Source organism: Centropristis striata, chromosome 17 (assembly GCF_030273125.1).
Source record: "Centropristis striata isolate RG_2023a ecotype Rhode Island chromosome 17, C.striata_1.0, whole genome shotgun sequence".
Taxonomy (NCBI): Eukaryota; Metazoa; Chordata; class Actinopteri; order Perciformes; family Serranidae; genus Centropristis; species Centropristis striata.
The window spans coordinates 21,526,018-21,543,327 of NC_081533.1; the positions used below are offsets into that span (position 1 = coordinate 21,526,018).

Sequence of the window (17,310 nt, forward strand, 5' to 3'; positions counted from 1 at the left end):
GCTACTCTTAAGGTACACATTCATTTAAGACAGAAACAGACCCAGGTCAATGCAATCATATAATCAGAAGCCAAGAAGGCCAATGTTGTTGCCTTAATAACAGCAGCAGGCTGGCCCCTTTATGCACTCAAGCTACAATGTCCCTACTGTTTGCAGTCTGGTAATCCATGACCGTGTTGGTAGTTTGGTAAAGTGCACCCTTTTGGTAACAAGGCTGTTAATCTGTGGCCCTGTTTGTGCCACTCTGGCACTCCATCATCACTGAACTCTACCTGGCAGCTGCTGAGAGCCAGGAGCGAAGGGCCATTTGTCATCCAGCAGCCTCCCTGGGGTATTTAGACTTATGATTAAGTGTGCCGAGTGCAGATTTAGGAGGAATATTTTTAAAGGCAGTCTATTTTGGTGAGAAGGGACAAGGGTAAACAATCATTTGAGTTAAAGGAAAACAAGAGGCTGCACATATATTTTTTACAATTTCAAGGCCATGAAAACACTTTAATGCTTATGATTGACTTATTCAAGTCATAAAGCAGCTGTTTGATTGACATTTTTCCTTATTGCAATGCTTGACACTCTGATCACACAGACGACTGGATTGCATAAAAATAGACTTTGATGCTGTGTGCAAGTTTCTCAGGGGCAGCCTTTTTCTGATTTACACACTGCAGCACTTGATCAATAGAAGGGGGTCCTTTAAAACTTGCCAGCACAAAAAGTGGGTCTCTTGATCCCCACAGCATCTCTGCAACCTCAGCAAAAGATGGGGAAACCTAGCAAACTGGTGACAGGGGATGAAAAAAAAAAAGAAGAGAAAGACAAACAATTTGGTTTTTGACTCTGAGGCAGCTTGCTTCATTCATGTACACCAAATGTACTCCCACACATTCAGAACCGGTCATTCCAATCATCTACAGCTCATTATTTGTAAATTCCGACTGAAGTTGAAGCAGCATTTACTACAGCAAAAGAAGACAGCAACGTTGAGAAAATGGCAGTTTTGTGAACGCCACCTCTGTTTTTCAGAGTGCTGCACTGTACCAGAGCCGTCAGGGTTTTTCATTGATGGTTAAGTTCAGCCTGGGAACAGTGAAAGTGTGCTGATACAGCACCTTTCTCTATCCAGTCCACTTTCACAAGTGGTTCGACTGTTGTTAGTGCTACAGACCTGTATGACCAATTGTATGTGCAATGTGCTGATTGTAATATTGCAATACCCAAGCACACCTGCACCCAGCACAGACGAAGCAACTCTGGCAGCTACTTACAGTTCTGCTCCCTGCAGGAGTGATCTACCAAAACATGCAGCTGCATCTATTGCATATGCTCCAAGGCAAGCTTTCAAACAGAAATCAACCTTGATAATCTGCAGCACATGAAGGGGAGGGCACAGGAAGAACTTAAACAGAGCAGTATCGAAATATAGATTAGTCATCAGTCAGTGAGGCTTTAGTAGGAGTCTATTTTTGTGCCTCAGGGCACTACCTGCTCTGCTTTCTAATGACTGAGATGGAGAGCAGAGGGAATAAGACAAAGGACTTAAGAAAACCTGATTAAAGATCAATTCCCCTGGTGAAGCTCTGACTGAAATCCAGATCCATCCTATGCTGTGTAACAATAAAATACAGTATTACCGTTAACTACATATCTCTTAAATGAATAATGCTACATGAAGTAGAGGTTCAGAACACATTTCCTTCACTAAACAAATTAAGTGATCTATATTTGGTGTACTTAATTGATTATTTGTTCTACAGCCTCAAAGTAAATGAGCTAATCCAATCCATTGGCTTCGAATGGAGATAATGGCTCAACGGCTTATGTATCACATTACAACACACTGCAGAAGACATTGCAAAACATACTACATGATAAAGCTGTATTGTTATCATATATCAATGAGTGGAAAAACCAACTGTATTCCCGAAACAGAATGCACATTAAGTATGCATGACCATGTGTCTGTCTGGAAAAATAAAAATAAAGAATTAATTACATTCCAGCACTGTTTTCAAACTGTAGACTGGCTATCTTAATGAATATCTCACCCCATAATATCTGCACTGTGGAGTCTTTAGACGGGTTCAATTAATAAAAGTAACAAAGGAGACACAGGCCATTCATAATGGTTGATCCACAATCTACTTTGAATCCATAATAAAGTAAAGCATTTCAACACATACAGAATACAATTCAAATCTTTGCAGAGGAATGAGTAATAACTTTCGAATAGTGGTGAACATCCTTATGCTCCTGAGAAGAATTTGCATGTACTTGTGTCCTTATAATATCTACTAATTAGCACACAGTCACAGAGAAGGGAATTAATCAGGGACAGCGGATTGTGTCATTTCTGTTTGTAATGAACACCTGCATGCAGTTGCATCACCAGCTGTTGCTGCGGAGCTCAAGTCTTTGACCTCATTACAATGGTGATTGATAATCCATCAGCAAGTGACATTCAAACACACATTTCCAATCAGAGTAAGAAGCAAGTGCAGGCAGCAGAGCTTTTAGAGCTCACACTAAGTGGAACTCACTTTGTCTACTTTGAGCTGAAAGAAGAAAACTTTAACTGGCAGTCAGTCATTCTCCAGTAGTGTCCTCCTGGCATGATGGAAGTTCTGGGGAAGTACTTTTTGCTGCATTTCCCTCTTTCTTCAGGGTCTTCAGGCACTTGTCAAGCCTTTTCATGCACAGAGTCACATCTTCCCGAGAGATACCCACAGCTGAGGCAGCATTAAGGTAAGGACAAGGGTACGATTCAGAGTGCGACATAAAGCCGCAAAAAGTGTGTCCACTTATGGTCTGCTCCTTGCCCAGTGGTATTACCCTAGAAATTGGTGCAAAAAAAAAACAAGGATATTGTAGTACAATAATGATTATTTAACATGTTCAGCTAATCCCACAACAGACAACAACCATCATTTAAAGAAAACAATTTGACGTTTACAGAGTAGGGAAATCATTTGTAATGGAAGCATAACCCTAGTTATTTGATTAAAATATTTAATACTTTCTTACTTTCAATTCCAGCCCCACAGCCCACAACTCTGTGCTTCCTTAACTGCCTACCCTGTCTCACATTCGAGGAAAACTTTAAAGTGATACTTAAAGTATCTTCTCACTCATTTAGAAAATGCTACCATTACTGTTGCATGCAATGTATAATTCCCTGTAAAGTATGTCTTTTAATAAGCATTTTGGTGCATGGTAAATTTGACAAACAATTGCAAGCAAAAAATTCTTTACACATCTAGCAGACACAGACACATTAGCAAACGTTTGTAGTCGTATTAATGGTGACTGGACAGATGTAAGTCCAGTATTTATTCTCTTTTTAGCTCTGATTTTGCCTCCACCAGTTCCTGGGGGAATTATCTGGCTCTTTAGCCAATAATTACACCACTACATTCATCAGCTAGCAGCTAACTTTAACTACTATTTGGTGCTGGGGAGGTAGTGTACCGGGCTTTTAGAGCTTTTTGCTTAAAACAGCTGCCAAAACATGAGAGCAGTGACAGTGAACCCGAAAACCAAAACAATGAGCTGAAAGATGCGAGGGGAACTGCATGTGATTTATTGTCATATGTACTTTAAAATCCTACTTCACGTTTGCCTTACAAGTAGTTGTTGCTGTCTTTGCAAAGTTTAAAGCTTTGTTTAAAAGTAAACATTTTAAAAACAACAAAAGAAAAAAAAGGCAGAAGTTGAGACATCAGGTAGTGTAATATTATCAACATATTGCAACCTTTTAGTATTTCAGAGGTGGATATTCGAAGTGAGAAACTGACAAACCTATGAGCTGCAGTTGGTTCAAAGTGTGAAACTCTGCAATACTGTGAACAATATGTATGCCTCTGAAATTTGGCAGGGTTTCATCAGCATCAGCACAGTTTAGACTCACTTTAATGTGAAATCAATTCCTGGCTAGCTATTAGGACTATGGGTATGAGAGACACCAGTATGATAGAGAAATGCATTGTAATAAGATGTGGAATAGCTCATTGTTGATGCTCCCTCACAGTATTCATGGTTAGCACTGAAAGCACTTAATTTATAGCAGGATGTGATGCTAGTTTATTGAATTATGAAGAGTGTTTGTCATTGAAGCATAAATCTTAAAAGTCACTGCATCTCATTATGTATGCAACTGAGATACAAGAATAAAAGATTTTAATATGCTCTGCACGCTGACCTTGGGAAAATGCTTACTTGAAAGAAATAAAGAGAGGAAGGAGGAGTGTGGAGGCCATTTCTTTTATGCTTTTTTAAAAGCACAATTGAGCCATTAAAATCTAAACAACACAAAACAAGCATGCCATAATGACCCAAATAAATCATTCATTCTGGATATTTAAAATATTTAGATGGGCCTCATGCTTGGTCAAAAACCACTGAAGGGAAAAGTGGAAAAACAAATGACTAAAAGCATTTTGGTATTTTTGCAGCCGTAAGACAGAAGGCAACAATGAAGAATTGACAAATCCTCCTCCCTCCTGCTGGGAAATAACACGAGCAGTGGGAGAGAGAACATGGCTGTCACTGCTGTGCCTGCTGTCCCAGTGGAGACAACACAGCTCTGTGGATCGTGATGGAAACATCCTGTTAAATTAGGAGGCAGCCCTGCCCTGAAAGGATGGGCAGTCTAATCATCTAAAGTAGTTTCTGCTCCATCAGATTCAGCAGATCCATCTGGCTGATTGCTGACTTCCACTGGCCATTTCTGTTTGGCAATGCTCAGCTTATGCCCACATTTTGGATGATGTGGACAAACCTATTTTTGACTTTTTGTGACATGTGGACTTACTCCTCTCTCACAGATATACATAGATAACTCTACACCCTCTTGTTCTCCATCCTCTGCCCCATTTTCATACCTGGCTCCTGACACTTGCCGGGTGAACAACATGGAGCCCAACTGAGTCACCGCTTTGTCGCTTGCAGCCTGGAGACCATCCAGAGACATGGCTGGAAGATAGGGGACACGCCCAACACACATATACACAGTGAATACATGAAATATCCAGGATTTAAAACAATATAGGGTCAGAAATGTAGAAGAATACATTTTGTAGACTGCTGGTCTGTAGCCAGTACATTGAGCTTACCCAGTGAAATGGGGTTATGTGGGGTGTGAAGTAATCTCTCCCCGTGTGCAGAGGCTAGACTCTTCAGCTCCTGAGCCAGAAACAAATAAATCTCCTGCAGGACATGCAGACACAGAGAAGAGGTATGGGGATACAGAACTAGGAAGAGCAGGGGCCATACGAAAGAGCTATAAATAGTAGCACAAAGCTCTTTTCAAACCCTGCCAGAGTCTTATTTTAGCAGCAGCAGCCTTGGTTTTATTGCTAATCAAGCAAAATTCAACCGCAAGCAGACCGGTCCATGTCCAAACCCCCCACCCCCTTTACTCATTTTCCTGACTGTGTGTGTTTCCCCTCTGAGGTTTAATCACAAGAAATGTGTCCACTTCCTCATCCTCTCTGGCCAGGACCTTCGCTCATATCAAACAACCTCTGGGATCAATTAAAAAGGCAGGGGAGGAGGAACACATGCTTAAATACTAAGATTTTAACATCAAGATGTTAAAAGATGCTGACAAAGAGTGTCAAAGCAGTGTGTGGAACACTGAATGAGGGCAACGTACACAGATGTTATGAGCCCAGACGAGGCGGAGAAGCTGCACAACAACAGAACGCAGTGTTTTTGTTGCTTTCTACCAGCGCCAGATTCCCCAGTGAAGCGTCGCACATTAAAGGATCTGCTCTCTGCAACAGTGGGTGTATATGTGTGTGTGTGTGTGTGTGTGTGTCTACTGCGTACACTGCTGACTCATACTTTTCTAATTTGAAAGCATCAAGAAGGAAAATATTTTTCTGTCATGAGTCAAACACAAACAGCCTTTCAATGATGTCAAGTGTCTCCAAGTGTCCCTTGTTCTCTAATAACAATGGATGACTTTATTATCCCTGGAGAGGAGGGGTGCAAGTGGTGGAGAGAATGCACGGCTACGTCCCTGCAGACAATAAGTATGTGTGTATGTGATGACTAAACCCCATATTAACCAAAAAACACACATCTGCTGCTTCTTTGCAATATCTAGACATATTTTAAAATGGCTACATGAGGCTGTAAATGTATCTGAAACAGATGAAATTTCTGAATTATTTAAAGCTTTTGACCCCCTGGGGGGATGTGAGGAAATCACTCAGTTCTGCAGACACTATGGAAAACTGGTCCTGTACATTAATTATGTATAATGTGGACCTAGAGAAATCAATAAGCCTTGATGGCGTTGGGTCATGTGAGAGGCCAGAGGTATTTCCTAGATTTATATTTCTGCTATGGAGTCAGTTTTACTAAGCCACCCCGTAAGGGTATCATTTTAAGACTTTAGGTCCAGTTAGTAATTGCACAATGTATTCTTGCAGGATTTTACTTATAGAGCATTCATGAAAGATGTCCTCCTCCACCTTTTGAAGATTAAGAACTTGTTTATTCTGCATCCATCCTAAGTCTGAGCATCAACAAAACAGATATAGTCCAGTACATTTACAGTACATTTATGCTACAGCAGTACAGAAGTGTGAGAATGCTGCAGTGCCTACTATTTGAAGAGGGGGATGCTGCATTGTGAGCAAGTCTGCTTTAAACCAGGGAGCCACCAGGGGATGTTTTCTGAAACTTCTGGATCAATTTTATCTTCCTATAGCACAGTCCTCCCTCTGTAAAGCCTATTACTCACTCTCTCTCAAATTTAAGTCTCATTCCTCTGTGTGTATATTGCTTTACCTGCATTCTGACACAGTCATAGCATGTGATCCACTGCAATTCAATACAACTTATGTAAGCTGTTCTCGTCAGTCTTTGGGGGAAAGACGTTTCCAAAGATGTTGACACAGCACGCATAGTAACATATTCAAACTGACATCTGCCGCAGTGTTTTTATAACATTGTTTTTAGCATATTTTCTGTAAGCATTCCAGCAGATAACACACCCTATATGAAGTATCCGTCTATAGCGTTATAAGGCGATGTGTGCATGCTCTTACCTTCCTTTCTGACAGGAGTTTCTTGTAGCCACTGGCTCCTAAAGTGAGAAGGGTGATGAGGACGTCAAGGGAAGGTGAAGCCGATGCTCGACCTGGACAAAGAAGGCCAATGAGTGACTTTGTTAAGCAGCAAAAGAAATTAGACAGCTGTGTGCAAAAATGATTATATGCATAAATATCCACTCTACATATTAATTGAATAACAATAAAAGAAGCACCAGTGCCTGTAAAGGTCAAGCATCACATGTGTCTATGGCAGACCACGTATCAATTTACGCTACCCTGCTTCAAACTGACGGAGAGAATAAGTGAAACTGTACAGCCAAGGTTGATGGCTATGACTGGGTATCAAATCTCTGACAGAATACTGGTTGAAATGTGTTTGTAGCACTGAATAATAATAGCCATCAAGTAACAGAAGCTGATGTGGAATAATTGGTCAGATTGATCAAAAAGTTATTAAAGTAAAATAACAGATCTCGTTTTTAAAAAGGAAAGACTGCTGCTATTCTGTAATTTGTTAGGGTTTGATTGGTTAAAGCCTAATATAGCTTTTTTTTCTTTGTGCCACTGTTTTGAAACACATCACTGAGCCATGCTGGTGCACACCATGACATGTCCAATGAGATGAACATTGACACTGTATTGAGTCAATCCCACATTCACAGACCTGTGTACCCACTTAGCCACAGAAAACAGTCCCGATGAGGCACACTATGTGATCTTATTTCCTCAACGTTTGCTGAAAAGTAGTGCTTTTGGAAATCATTGAGCCTTTTAATGTTTTGAAGTATAAATAATGGGCTTGGTTTCGAGAGTAACAGACAAGCTTGAGAAGTTGGAAAGTATTGAGGGATAGACTAATGTGTTGTTGGTTTTGGTATTTCTGCTTGATGTGTTAATAGCAACAAACATAAACAATGATGGCCTTATCCTTTAAATCCTAACTTTATACACATTTATTTATGCAAGCAGTGAATTTGTGGGGCTGCTATGAATAAAAAATAAATAAATAACAAAAAAAATGATATTCTTCTAAATAAGGTAAAATAGATACAGGAACACATCTTTCATACTAATGCTGGTACATTTCAAGCAACACCCCTATTGTCATTCATTTACTTCATTAATTATGTCATTGCTGGGTCCATATCCCTAATTTGTAATTGCAATGAAATAAAACATGTAAATTTAAAAAAATGTAAAAATTAAATTTACAAAAATGAATACACATTCACCTATCCCCAAATAATTGATTGCTTCAATAATTTAACTCCATGTAGCTCAGCCACAGAATGTGTAACACTCACCTGGGTACATCTTGCTGATCTCCTGTATGAAGGATTCATCAAAACCTGCGATTATGGCGCCACCTACTGGAACCATAAAGTTCTTGTCCAAGCTCTGCACAAAAGCATCAATTCTTCCAACACGAGCCCCCTGATGGATGAACACAAGAGACAAAACTAAGCAACAACCACATCTGCAACCACTGAGCAAAGTACATATGATGATAGTGAAGACCCTCACAAATCATTTGTATTCAGAGGTTTAAACTGCCATATGCAATTACAAGTGAAAACGAGCACAATTATTCGGTAACACTTTATAATAAGGTCCTTAATAACCATTAATTAACAAGTAGTAAGGCATTGTTCTTGCTTTAGATCCGGTAGTTGCAAAAAGCATAGTTAACTTATAGTTAACTTATAATAGATGAGCAATGAAGTATATTTTAATATCAATAAGCAAACAAAATAACATTAATAAAGGCATGGCAAAGACATAATGGGTGGGTCATGGGTGTTTGTAATGCCATTATTAGCACTTATATAAGCTTATAAACACACAATAATGTTAATAAGCATCTTGTAAGGACTTACAAGGGCCTTATTACATGTTTATTAATGGTTATTACAAGGACCTTAATATAAAGCGTTACCAATTATTATTCGACAGCTTCAAAAATAAAAATGAGATAGTCTGGGGATGAGCGGTACAAACCTGTTGTATAAGATGCATGCATTTGGACGACTGCACTCCGTATGCATTGTTAACGATGTGGGGAATGTTATGTTTGGCACACATAGCAGCCAGCTCCTCAAGCCTAAAAGACAAGTGAATTAATAATAATGAATGATTCACTTCTTCTGATCCTTACTCTTATTTAAAGCATAAGGGGGTTAATGAAAAGTTATTTTACCTGTCAGGGACTCGTGGGGCAAAGCAGGACGTTGTTGAATGGACACACAGGATGTTCTCGGCTCCGAGCTCTTTGATCTTCTGCTCAACTGCTTCCAAGTCCGTCCGCAACTCATCACCTTCAAGAACGTTTTCCACCACCACCGGTTCAAAGCCTGATGGAACGGTCAGATATAAGCAGGAGACAGAGAAAGCCCTCAGGTGTGACTGCCTGTGTGTGTCTATGCTGCCCTACAAAGCAAAAAGGCAGTAACTACTCAGAGTGCAGAACTGAGAAAAATTACTTTAAATTATCCTATAATCCAGCCTAAGTAGTTGTAGGTAGATTATTTGACATGTGGCTGTTTTGTTACTTTTTATTAGCTCATTCTTTGTACATATCAATCCTCATATTTAATTTTATATTTTACCCCTATTTTGCAGTTACTGTATTTTGGCTTTGTGTTACTTACCAAAAACATTGCACCATACCAAGTGTAGGAGCTGAATGTGTTTGGTTGTGTTTTTATGTGTGGTGTAATTCACTCAATGTATATGTGGGGTCGCTATGCTGTTACCTGGGGAGCTCAGGTGTATATAGGTGTGATTGTTCACTCTTTGTGCAGGGTTTGACCCGGAAGGGCAAACGGTTTTTTGACCGCCGCTGTAGCGCTGTAATGCTCTAACTCATCATGCTGGTAGTTTGTTTGTATGTTTTTCTTTGTTTATATCGCACGGCAATTAACGCACAGTGTTGTGGAACAGCGTGAACATCTATTCAATGCGGTATGAGAGCATCAGCCGAGGCGAGGCGTGTCAACCAGGTTATTCCGGGACTCAAATACCTCAGTAACTCTATATTAGACTGAGCTCCCATACCAAGGAAAAAGGAAGTAGATTCTCCAAAAGCTATTTTGCAACAACTTGGGCTCTGGGTGTGTTAGACAGACTGTTTTTGAAATAATTGGAACCATTTGTTTTCCTGAACATGGATATACCAAACCCAAACTAATTTGACCATTTTAGGTCAATATTTTCCACCCGGAAGCTGTTCTGCTGCTGAAACGGCTGCTTAAAGTCTCACATTGCTAAGCTCTACTTCACTAGGGCTTTTTGCAGTTACTGTACAAACGACTACCATTTTTCTCCAGAACGACACACATTTGAGATAAGATGTTTTGTCACATAACAAAGGATGCCTTGAATGTCATGAAAATGATAATAACTCATTTTTGACCAAAAATGCAGTTACTGCCTTTTTGCTTTGTAGGGCAGTATGGAGAAGAAGCACACTTCCAACTAGCCAGAACTAGACAGGAAATGGAAGATTCAGTATGTCATCATATAATTTGTAATTCAACACTTTTCATACCACTATTTCAGAACGATTTAGATTCAGAACCAAAAATCTCTATGCTGCCATATTTCAGTGGACAGGATGTGAGCGTGACAGGGCTTTGGATACTGATGTCATCATTACCTGCTGTGATCATGGCTTTGAAACAGGATTTCTGGTCGATACGAGGCCAAATGATGTAGCGAGCCTTAGGTCTTCGATGACGAAGGGTCAGAAAGCACAGAGTCAAGCTCATCCCTGTTGCCATGGGAACTACAAAGCAGCTCGCCACACTCCGGACACCTGTTGTCCAGAGGAAACAACAATCTTATTTTTCCAAGTAACACCTACAAGTAAAAACATGAAATAAAAAGGACACTCCACTTTACACATAAAGTTCAGTTTACTTTTCACTACTATTCAGTTGCAACTCTGATGTTTTCGGAGTTATCGCAACTTGGATTACAGACTTAAAGCTTAGATTACAATACAAATCGAAGGTGTGGGGGGTTTGAAGGAAGTGGGCAGGTAGGGTCGAATGGTAGGCTATTGAGTTGCATTGTGGGAAGTGTAGGCTCCTGTGTTTTTGGAGTCTCACCCATTCCAGGGACAAAAGATCAGCATATTTTTACCTCTGCTGCAACGATTTTAACAATTCTGTTTTGATGATTTTTCCTGTCATTTGTAAGTCCCATAACCCTATGGAAGTGCAATACTAAATCTCTTTCTTTTCAAACATTATCTGGTACACATTTTTGAATGTTCCTGTGAACTACATAATGCCCTGAATTTGAATAATAGGACATACACACCTGAAAGCCTTAAGATGTCCAACACAACCGAATTGGTCAGCTTGTTTAGCAGACTGGATCCTGCAGCTTTGGGCTGGATGGCGGCAATGTCACCTGACCGACCTATGCCATGGATCAACCTGAATAAAACAGCTGAATGTCACACGGGAACCGTTAACTTCCCAAACTATGTAAAGTATGCAAATCTCATTGCTCACCAATGTGGTTTCAATATATTGAAAAACAAATTCACGGGATTCTTATCAAAAATGCTTATTTTCAATAGATGTTTATAATAATAATAGTATTAGTATAAAGTAAGTATAAAACCAGACAAACCAAAAACATAGGCTAAATCTTGTATGATTAGGCTGTTTGCTGAATAAGATTGGACAGACATTATGCAAAGTCAATTCAAACGTTTTAATCTCAAACTTGAACCTGTAATGTCGTCTTGCCACAAGGCTGGAGGCCACCCGGCCTTCCCTCTCTCCTACACCACAGTTACCGAGGAAGTTGTTGCTGTCCATCACAGCCAGCTCATTCAGGAAGAGCTCGATGGTGCTCTCACTCCATCCCTCCTCTGGACACTTACCCTGCAACACACACAGGAAAAAATGAAAAGTGCATGACTCTCCAGTGACTGCTGAGACCTTGTGGAAACATGAAGGCCTCTCTAGAGTACCTGCTCCAGTAACTTCCTGATGAGCTGCTCATGGCTACGGCGCGCCTGGCTCCCCTGTCGAATGTAGGAGGTTGACACGATCTTCTCACTCAGGCTGAAGTTTTCACCGTTCATCTCTGTGAAACAAACATTTGCTGACAACTTTCAGGCATACATAGGGATATTTCAAATAATATTTTTTTTTCTGTTCAGAGGAACAGTCTACAGCTGATGATATGAAAGCTTTAAAATGTTATGCTGGTTCTTTTGAGTATAGACAGACTTTTACTTCATCACACATTAGAGCTCCAGTATTATAGAGCTGAGAAAATCCAAAGCGGACTGTGCTTTCGCCGTCAGAGCACCACGACTTTAGAACGAGATGCCTGAGGAGATAAGGCACGCAGAGTCACTAACTTCTTTTAAATCACTTTTTAAAACCCACTTTTATAGGCTTTGTTTTTATGTAATGTTTTGCATCTTATTCTATTATTTTCTCTATATAGTCTTCCTTTTACCTTGTAATTCTGTTCTTATAACTGTAAAACTGTATATGAGAATGCCTTGTGAGTCTTCCAGCAAATGAATTTTGTCTACTTCTGAATATTATCCTTAAAGTAAGAATAAATGTCTTGTGATTGATCCTACGTTGTCTTTTTTAATGGAAAAATTGTTTTTGGCCTTATGGCATGATTCTCCTTTGTGATTTACTGCTCTCTGTCAAAGCATTTTGTAAGCTGTTGTTTTTATAAGGTGCTATTTAAATAAATAAAAAAATTATTATTATATTAGCCTAGACCAGTGGTTCCCAAACTTTTTCTGCTGGGCCCCACTTTTGTAAATAATTTTTAAAAACTGTCAAGCGCCCCCACCCTCCCCATCCATCTGCATAGCAAAACGATTGTCTCATATTTTGTCTTTGAGGTGTCTTCTTCCTCTATGTCTTTTGACATGTTATAAATGCGCCTAGCAATAGTATTGTCTGACAGCGGAATAGCCTTTAGTTTGCTGGCTGTTGCTTCATCATAGTTGAAACCATATCAATAGCGGAAGGTCGTATTAATTCCTCCGCTATTATGTGTGCGGCTTTTTACACTGAGCAACTCTGTAAGCTACTTTGTTGGAGGCGAGTTGAGCACGACAGTTGACTAGTTTTTTTCTGAGGAAATCAATGGGCTTGTCTTTGTGTTCGGGATGTGAAGTCTCTAAGTGGCGTCTTAACTTGTTCGGCTTCATACTGTCAGAAGCTAATATTTTGAGACACACAACACACTGCGGTCACTCTTCGTTACCCATCGTTGTCCTGGTGAAGCAGAGGGCCAGATATGCCTCATCAGATTTTCTTGTCTTTGTTTTAATAGTTGTGACATTTGGTGTGGATTCATCTTCTGTTTTTCGTTTACCTTGCTGTACTTACACAAACTTTTCCATGATGTGCTAGCTAGCAGTAAAGAAGAAAAAGGCATCATTTATATTTAGCTACATATATTTAGAGCATGTCTCTTGTAGGTGTCCAGCTGATTGCGGACGGCGTTGGCCCTGCGGAGCTCCTCCTCCAGCTTGCAGGTGCGTTGCATGTACACGGTGTACCAATGTTCATTTAAGGTTTTTTTTTTTTAAAGCATTATTTTTTTTTTGGTTAGCATTGGAATACATTTAATATATATTGTTAAATATTATTTAAATTAAGTTATTTGTTAAGGAAAGCATCATTCTGAGTACCTCTGCATGGTCATATTGGTGAACAATCCATATAGAAAAGGTCCATTTTCATTCTCGCTTACAAATTCACAACACTGGACCTAACTTCAGTAATTGGTTTATTTTTCCTCTCTAAAAATCGGTATCGGTTTCAGAAATCCCATATTGGTTTAGGTTCTATCATAGATATCAGTATATATAGTATGCTGGATGATGAGTAACAAGAAATTGCAGTACATAAACAGAGATAACAGTACCAGCAGCTATATATTGTTTAACTGTAAAATATCTAACTTAGTGATATAGCTTTTGTTTATACAAAAAATTGTTCAGTGCATTTAATGGACTCCTGTGTTTAACGTCAATCGTCAGACTGTTAAATCTTAAAGGAAAACTAGATCAAAGGTAAGTATCAATTACCTGGTTTGAAGGAACTGTGTAACATGCGTCATAATAATTAACCTTGGTTTTGACTTGTAGACTACACATTTGTAACAACATGTCTGTATTACAAATTTAGAAGTGAATCTTGTACGTCGTGGCTGTAAAGTTGTTTCCCATAGAATAATACTGTTGGTTGCATTATGGGAAATGTAGGACCAAAGTCAGGATATGTTGGCTTCTTCCCAGCCTCTTTGAATTTGACATTTTAATTAATTCCATCTATATGATTTTTTCCCCCAGTCTCTCTTTTGAGCCCCAAAACTTTAGCAATAAACTGTTGGAGCGCACATTCCTTTCATCCCAATCATTGAACCAGAGACTGTATAATCATTGAGAAGATAGGTCTACTGTGCTGTACCCAAATATAAATGTCTGCAGAGTGTATAGAAATTAACATAATGAAAACATTTTACAATTTACTGGTAAAAGTGTCAGACATAATCTTTATGTTTTACTCAAGCAGTAGAAGGGATGTGGTGAAATAAAAAGCTACATTTACAAATACATATCTATTGAACTGATTTGCACAGCAGACATTGTCAAAGTAAAGTGGAGTAAAGTATTCATTAATGATATTAACCCTCGAGGCACCTTTGGGAGTGCAACGTGTACATTCAGCTAATTTTATGTTTTTGATTCTCAATATATCAGTCAGTTTAAAGGCTAATTGTATGAAACTTGGCCAGGGTTTATTTTTTATTATAATTTTAAAAATTCCAAAATTCCTCTTTTGTAAGGTGTATAGAATAGGAGATACGCATAACACTCACACTTTGACCCTTTAAGCCTGTTTTGGGCCCATTGACTCCTATTATAAACACATCATTTTTATACACTGTAATCCTGACATAATATAATGCTTTTCCCATGAATACCTAATAAATCAAAGCCTCTCCCATCAAAATACATGGAAAATATGTTTTAGGTCTGATGACCCCCCTGAAACCACCAGGGCAGCAGAGCTAAATCACATACAGTTTCAATGGAGGCCTGGTTCTCTTACCTTGCAAAATGCATGGCAATGAAAAAGCTGAACACCATAAAATGGTCTTGGTGTGTTGGGATTGCTATAAAGTAGTTATCAATTATTGATCTAGTCAAGGCTGTAATAACCTCACCCCAAATATTCCACTTTGCACCTTATTTTTTTAAATATTGCATATTTTGTGTTTTTGCCCTTGAGATATTCAGGGGGTCTTATGACAGAAAGGGCATTAAAACATAAAAAATTAAAAGAACATTTTAAAAAATCATATCTATGTTAGGTCTGAAGCTGCTAAAAGGTTTGATGCTGTGAAAGTGAAAAAATAAATTTATGTATCACATTTTTATGACACTTGTATGAGAGGGACCGTTTCGGGACCTTAAGGTATAAAGTGTAAGGTCATTTTAAAAAGGCCTCGAGGGTTAAAAACACCTGTGCTTTTCCTACAGATGTCACAAGGCTTATAGCTATAACTTTACATGTTTCTCTCTCACCTTGTCTTTTACTCTCACTTCCTTCGAGAAAATTTAACAATAAAACACCAAAGAGAGGCACATACCAACAGGAAACATGGTGTAAAACAACTCCTTACCAACCACAGATGTTGTAATTAAGTAAGTAAATAAGTAAAGTTAGTTGTCAGCAGGGTTTCAATGCTTGCTGCAGCTAGCAGAACACCTAATTAAGTTAATGGTTCACGCAAAGGACAAGACCGTATAGATTTAACACGACTGCTTTAGTGAGTGGCAGTTATTATATCTTCTTACCTCAAAGCTTTCCTGTGATACACCCCAGGTTTCAAACTATCAACAGCAGGTAGGAGAGGAGCAGACAGGAGCATAGATATCTATGGCAGAAGCAGGCGGAAGCAGCATGGAAGCGGAGGAGCGCTCCTTCTTCTTCTGTTGTTTAATAAGCAGCAGCTTCCGCCCTTAGTGTTGCATTACTGCCATCTACTGGAGTTAGTTCACTCCAGAACTCTTAACCCTTTATCAGGCAAAGAACTATATTTGGTAACTTCAGGTAATAATTCGAGAAAAAAATTGAAAAAATTACTAGATTTAAAGTGGCAAATCTACAAGAAAAAAAGTCGCAGATTTAAGAGATTTAAAGTGGCAAATATGCGCGAATAAGTCGCAGATTTACGAGAAAGAAAGTGGGAAAAAAAACAACTTTTTTTCTCCCACATTCACCACTTTAAATCTCATAAATCTACGCATTTTTTTCTTGTAGATTTGCAACTTTAATCTCGTAAACTTTTTTCTCAAAATATTATTTTCTTATGGTTTTTTTTACACATTCTGGCAGTATGTAATATCCTCCAATATTCTTTAGGGTTGAAATTTGGAATTTCAAGTATTTCAATTAGTGTCCTATTAAGGGTTAAAGTGGAAAATCTACGAGAAAAAAAATGCGTAGATTTATGAGATTTAAAGTGCTGAATCTGGGAGAAAAAAATTTGCTTTTTCCCCCACTTTTTTTCTCATAAATCTGCGACTTTTTCTCTTGTAGATTTGCCACTTTTATCTAGTAAATTTTTTTCTCGAAGTATTACCTGAAGTTACCAAATATAGTTCTTTGCCTGATAAAGGGTTATCAACTGCTCATTTTGATATAAAACATTTAAACAACAGACTTTTTGTTTAATTAATTCATTTTATAAATGTACATTTGCCATTGCCTTTTGGGGAGATTTGCATTATTGTTTTTTCGGAAAAAAGACAATTTCTCTGAACCAACCAAAAGAAAATATATATATATATATATTGGGTTACATCTATGAAACATGGTACACATGACTTGGGTAATTATTATTTTTAGTATTATTTTTTCCTGAAATACAAAACCAAAGTTATTCATTTTTCACAAGAACATGTGTCAATATTTCTTGTCAGTGAAATAAATTAATAGAGAAGATTGCTTTAAACTATAACCTCATAGAGGAACCCAGAGGATCCCTTTATTTTTTATTATACTTAATTTTATTGCCCCCTCTTTTGTTTTGTTTGTTAAATGATCCTTGTTGTCTAATGTATTTTTTAAAAGTGTTCATTGCACCATTCCATTTATGTTTGTAAAGAACTTACAAATCACAATAAATGTTGAAAAAAATAACATTTTTTTCCTCATCCATGTCCACCATACTCTAGCAT

The 17,310-nt window shown here is 38.5% G+C and overlaps 1 protein-coding gene across 2 annotated transcripts; it reads right to left on the reverse strand.

Annotated features, from left to right (window-relative positions):
* Positions 1-464: 464 nt before the first annotated feature.
* sepsecs (Sep (O-phosphoserine) tRNA:Sec (selenocysteine) tRNA synthase) lies at positions 465-16,039 on the reverse strand. 2 transcript variants are annotated; one of them, XM_059355111.1, is made up of 12 exons: positions 12,049-12,511; positions 11,805-11,959; positions 11,385-11,503; positions 10,717-10,875; positions 9,259-9,412; positions 9,060-9,162; positions 8,366-8,495; positions 7,056-7,147; positions 5,109-5,202; positions 4,878-4,968; positions 2,538-2,830; positions 465-778 (listed from the first exon to the last, which is right to left on the reverse strand). In XM_059355111.1, exons 1-11 carry the CDS (start codon positions 12,160-12,162, stop codon positions 2,584-2,586), a joined length of 1,458 nt encoding a protein of 485 aa, XP_059211094.1. In that variant the 5' UTR covers positions 12,163-12,511; the 3' UTR covers positions 465-778; positions 2,538-2,583. The 2 variants fall into 2 exon arrangements, with proteins under 2 accessions (XP_059211094.1, XP_059211093.1); XM_059355110.1 differs by lacking the exon at positions 465-778 and adding an exon at positions 15,925-16,039 and having other exon boundaries at positions 1,257-2,830; positions 12,049-12,164.
* Between the last annotated feature and the right edge of the window lie 1,271 nt (positions 16,040-17,310).

Excerpts from the sequence above, each read along its gene's own strand:
- sepsecs (XM_059355111.1), bottom strand. The coding sequence starts at position 12,162 with ATGAACGGTGAAAACTTCAGCCTGAGTGAGAAGATCGTGTCAACCTCC. Across the intron at positions 9,413-10,716 it reads CAAAGCCATGATCACAGCAG|GCTTTGAACCGGTGGTGGTG; the intron begins GTAATGATGACA and ends CCGTTCCATCAG. Across the intron at positions 2,831-4,877 it reads CGGCAAGTGTCAGGAGCCAG|GGTAATACCACTGGGCAAGG; the intron begins GTATGAAAATGG and ends ACCAATTTCTAG.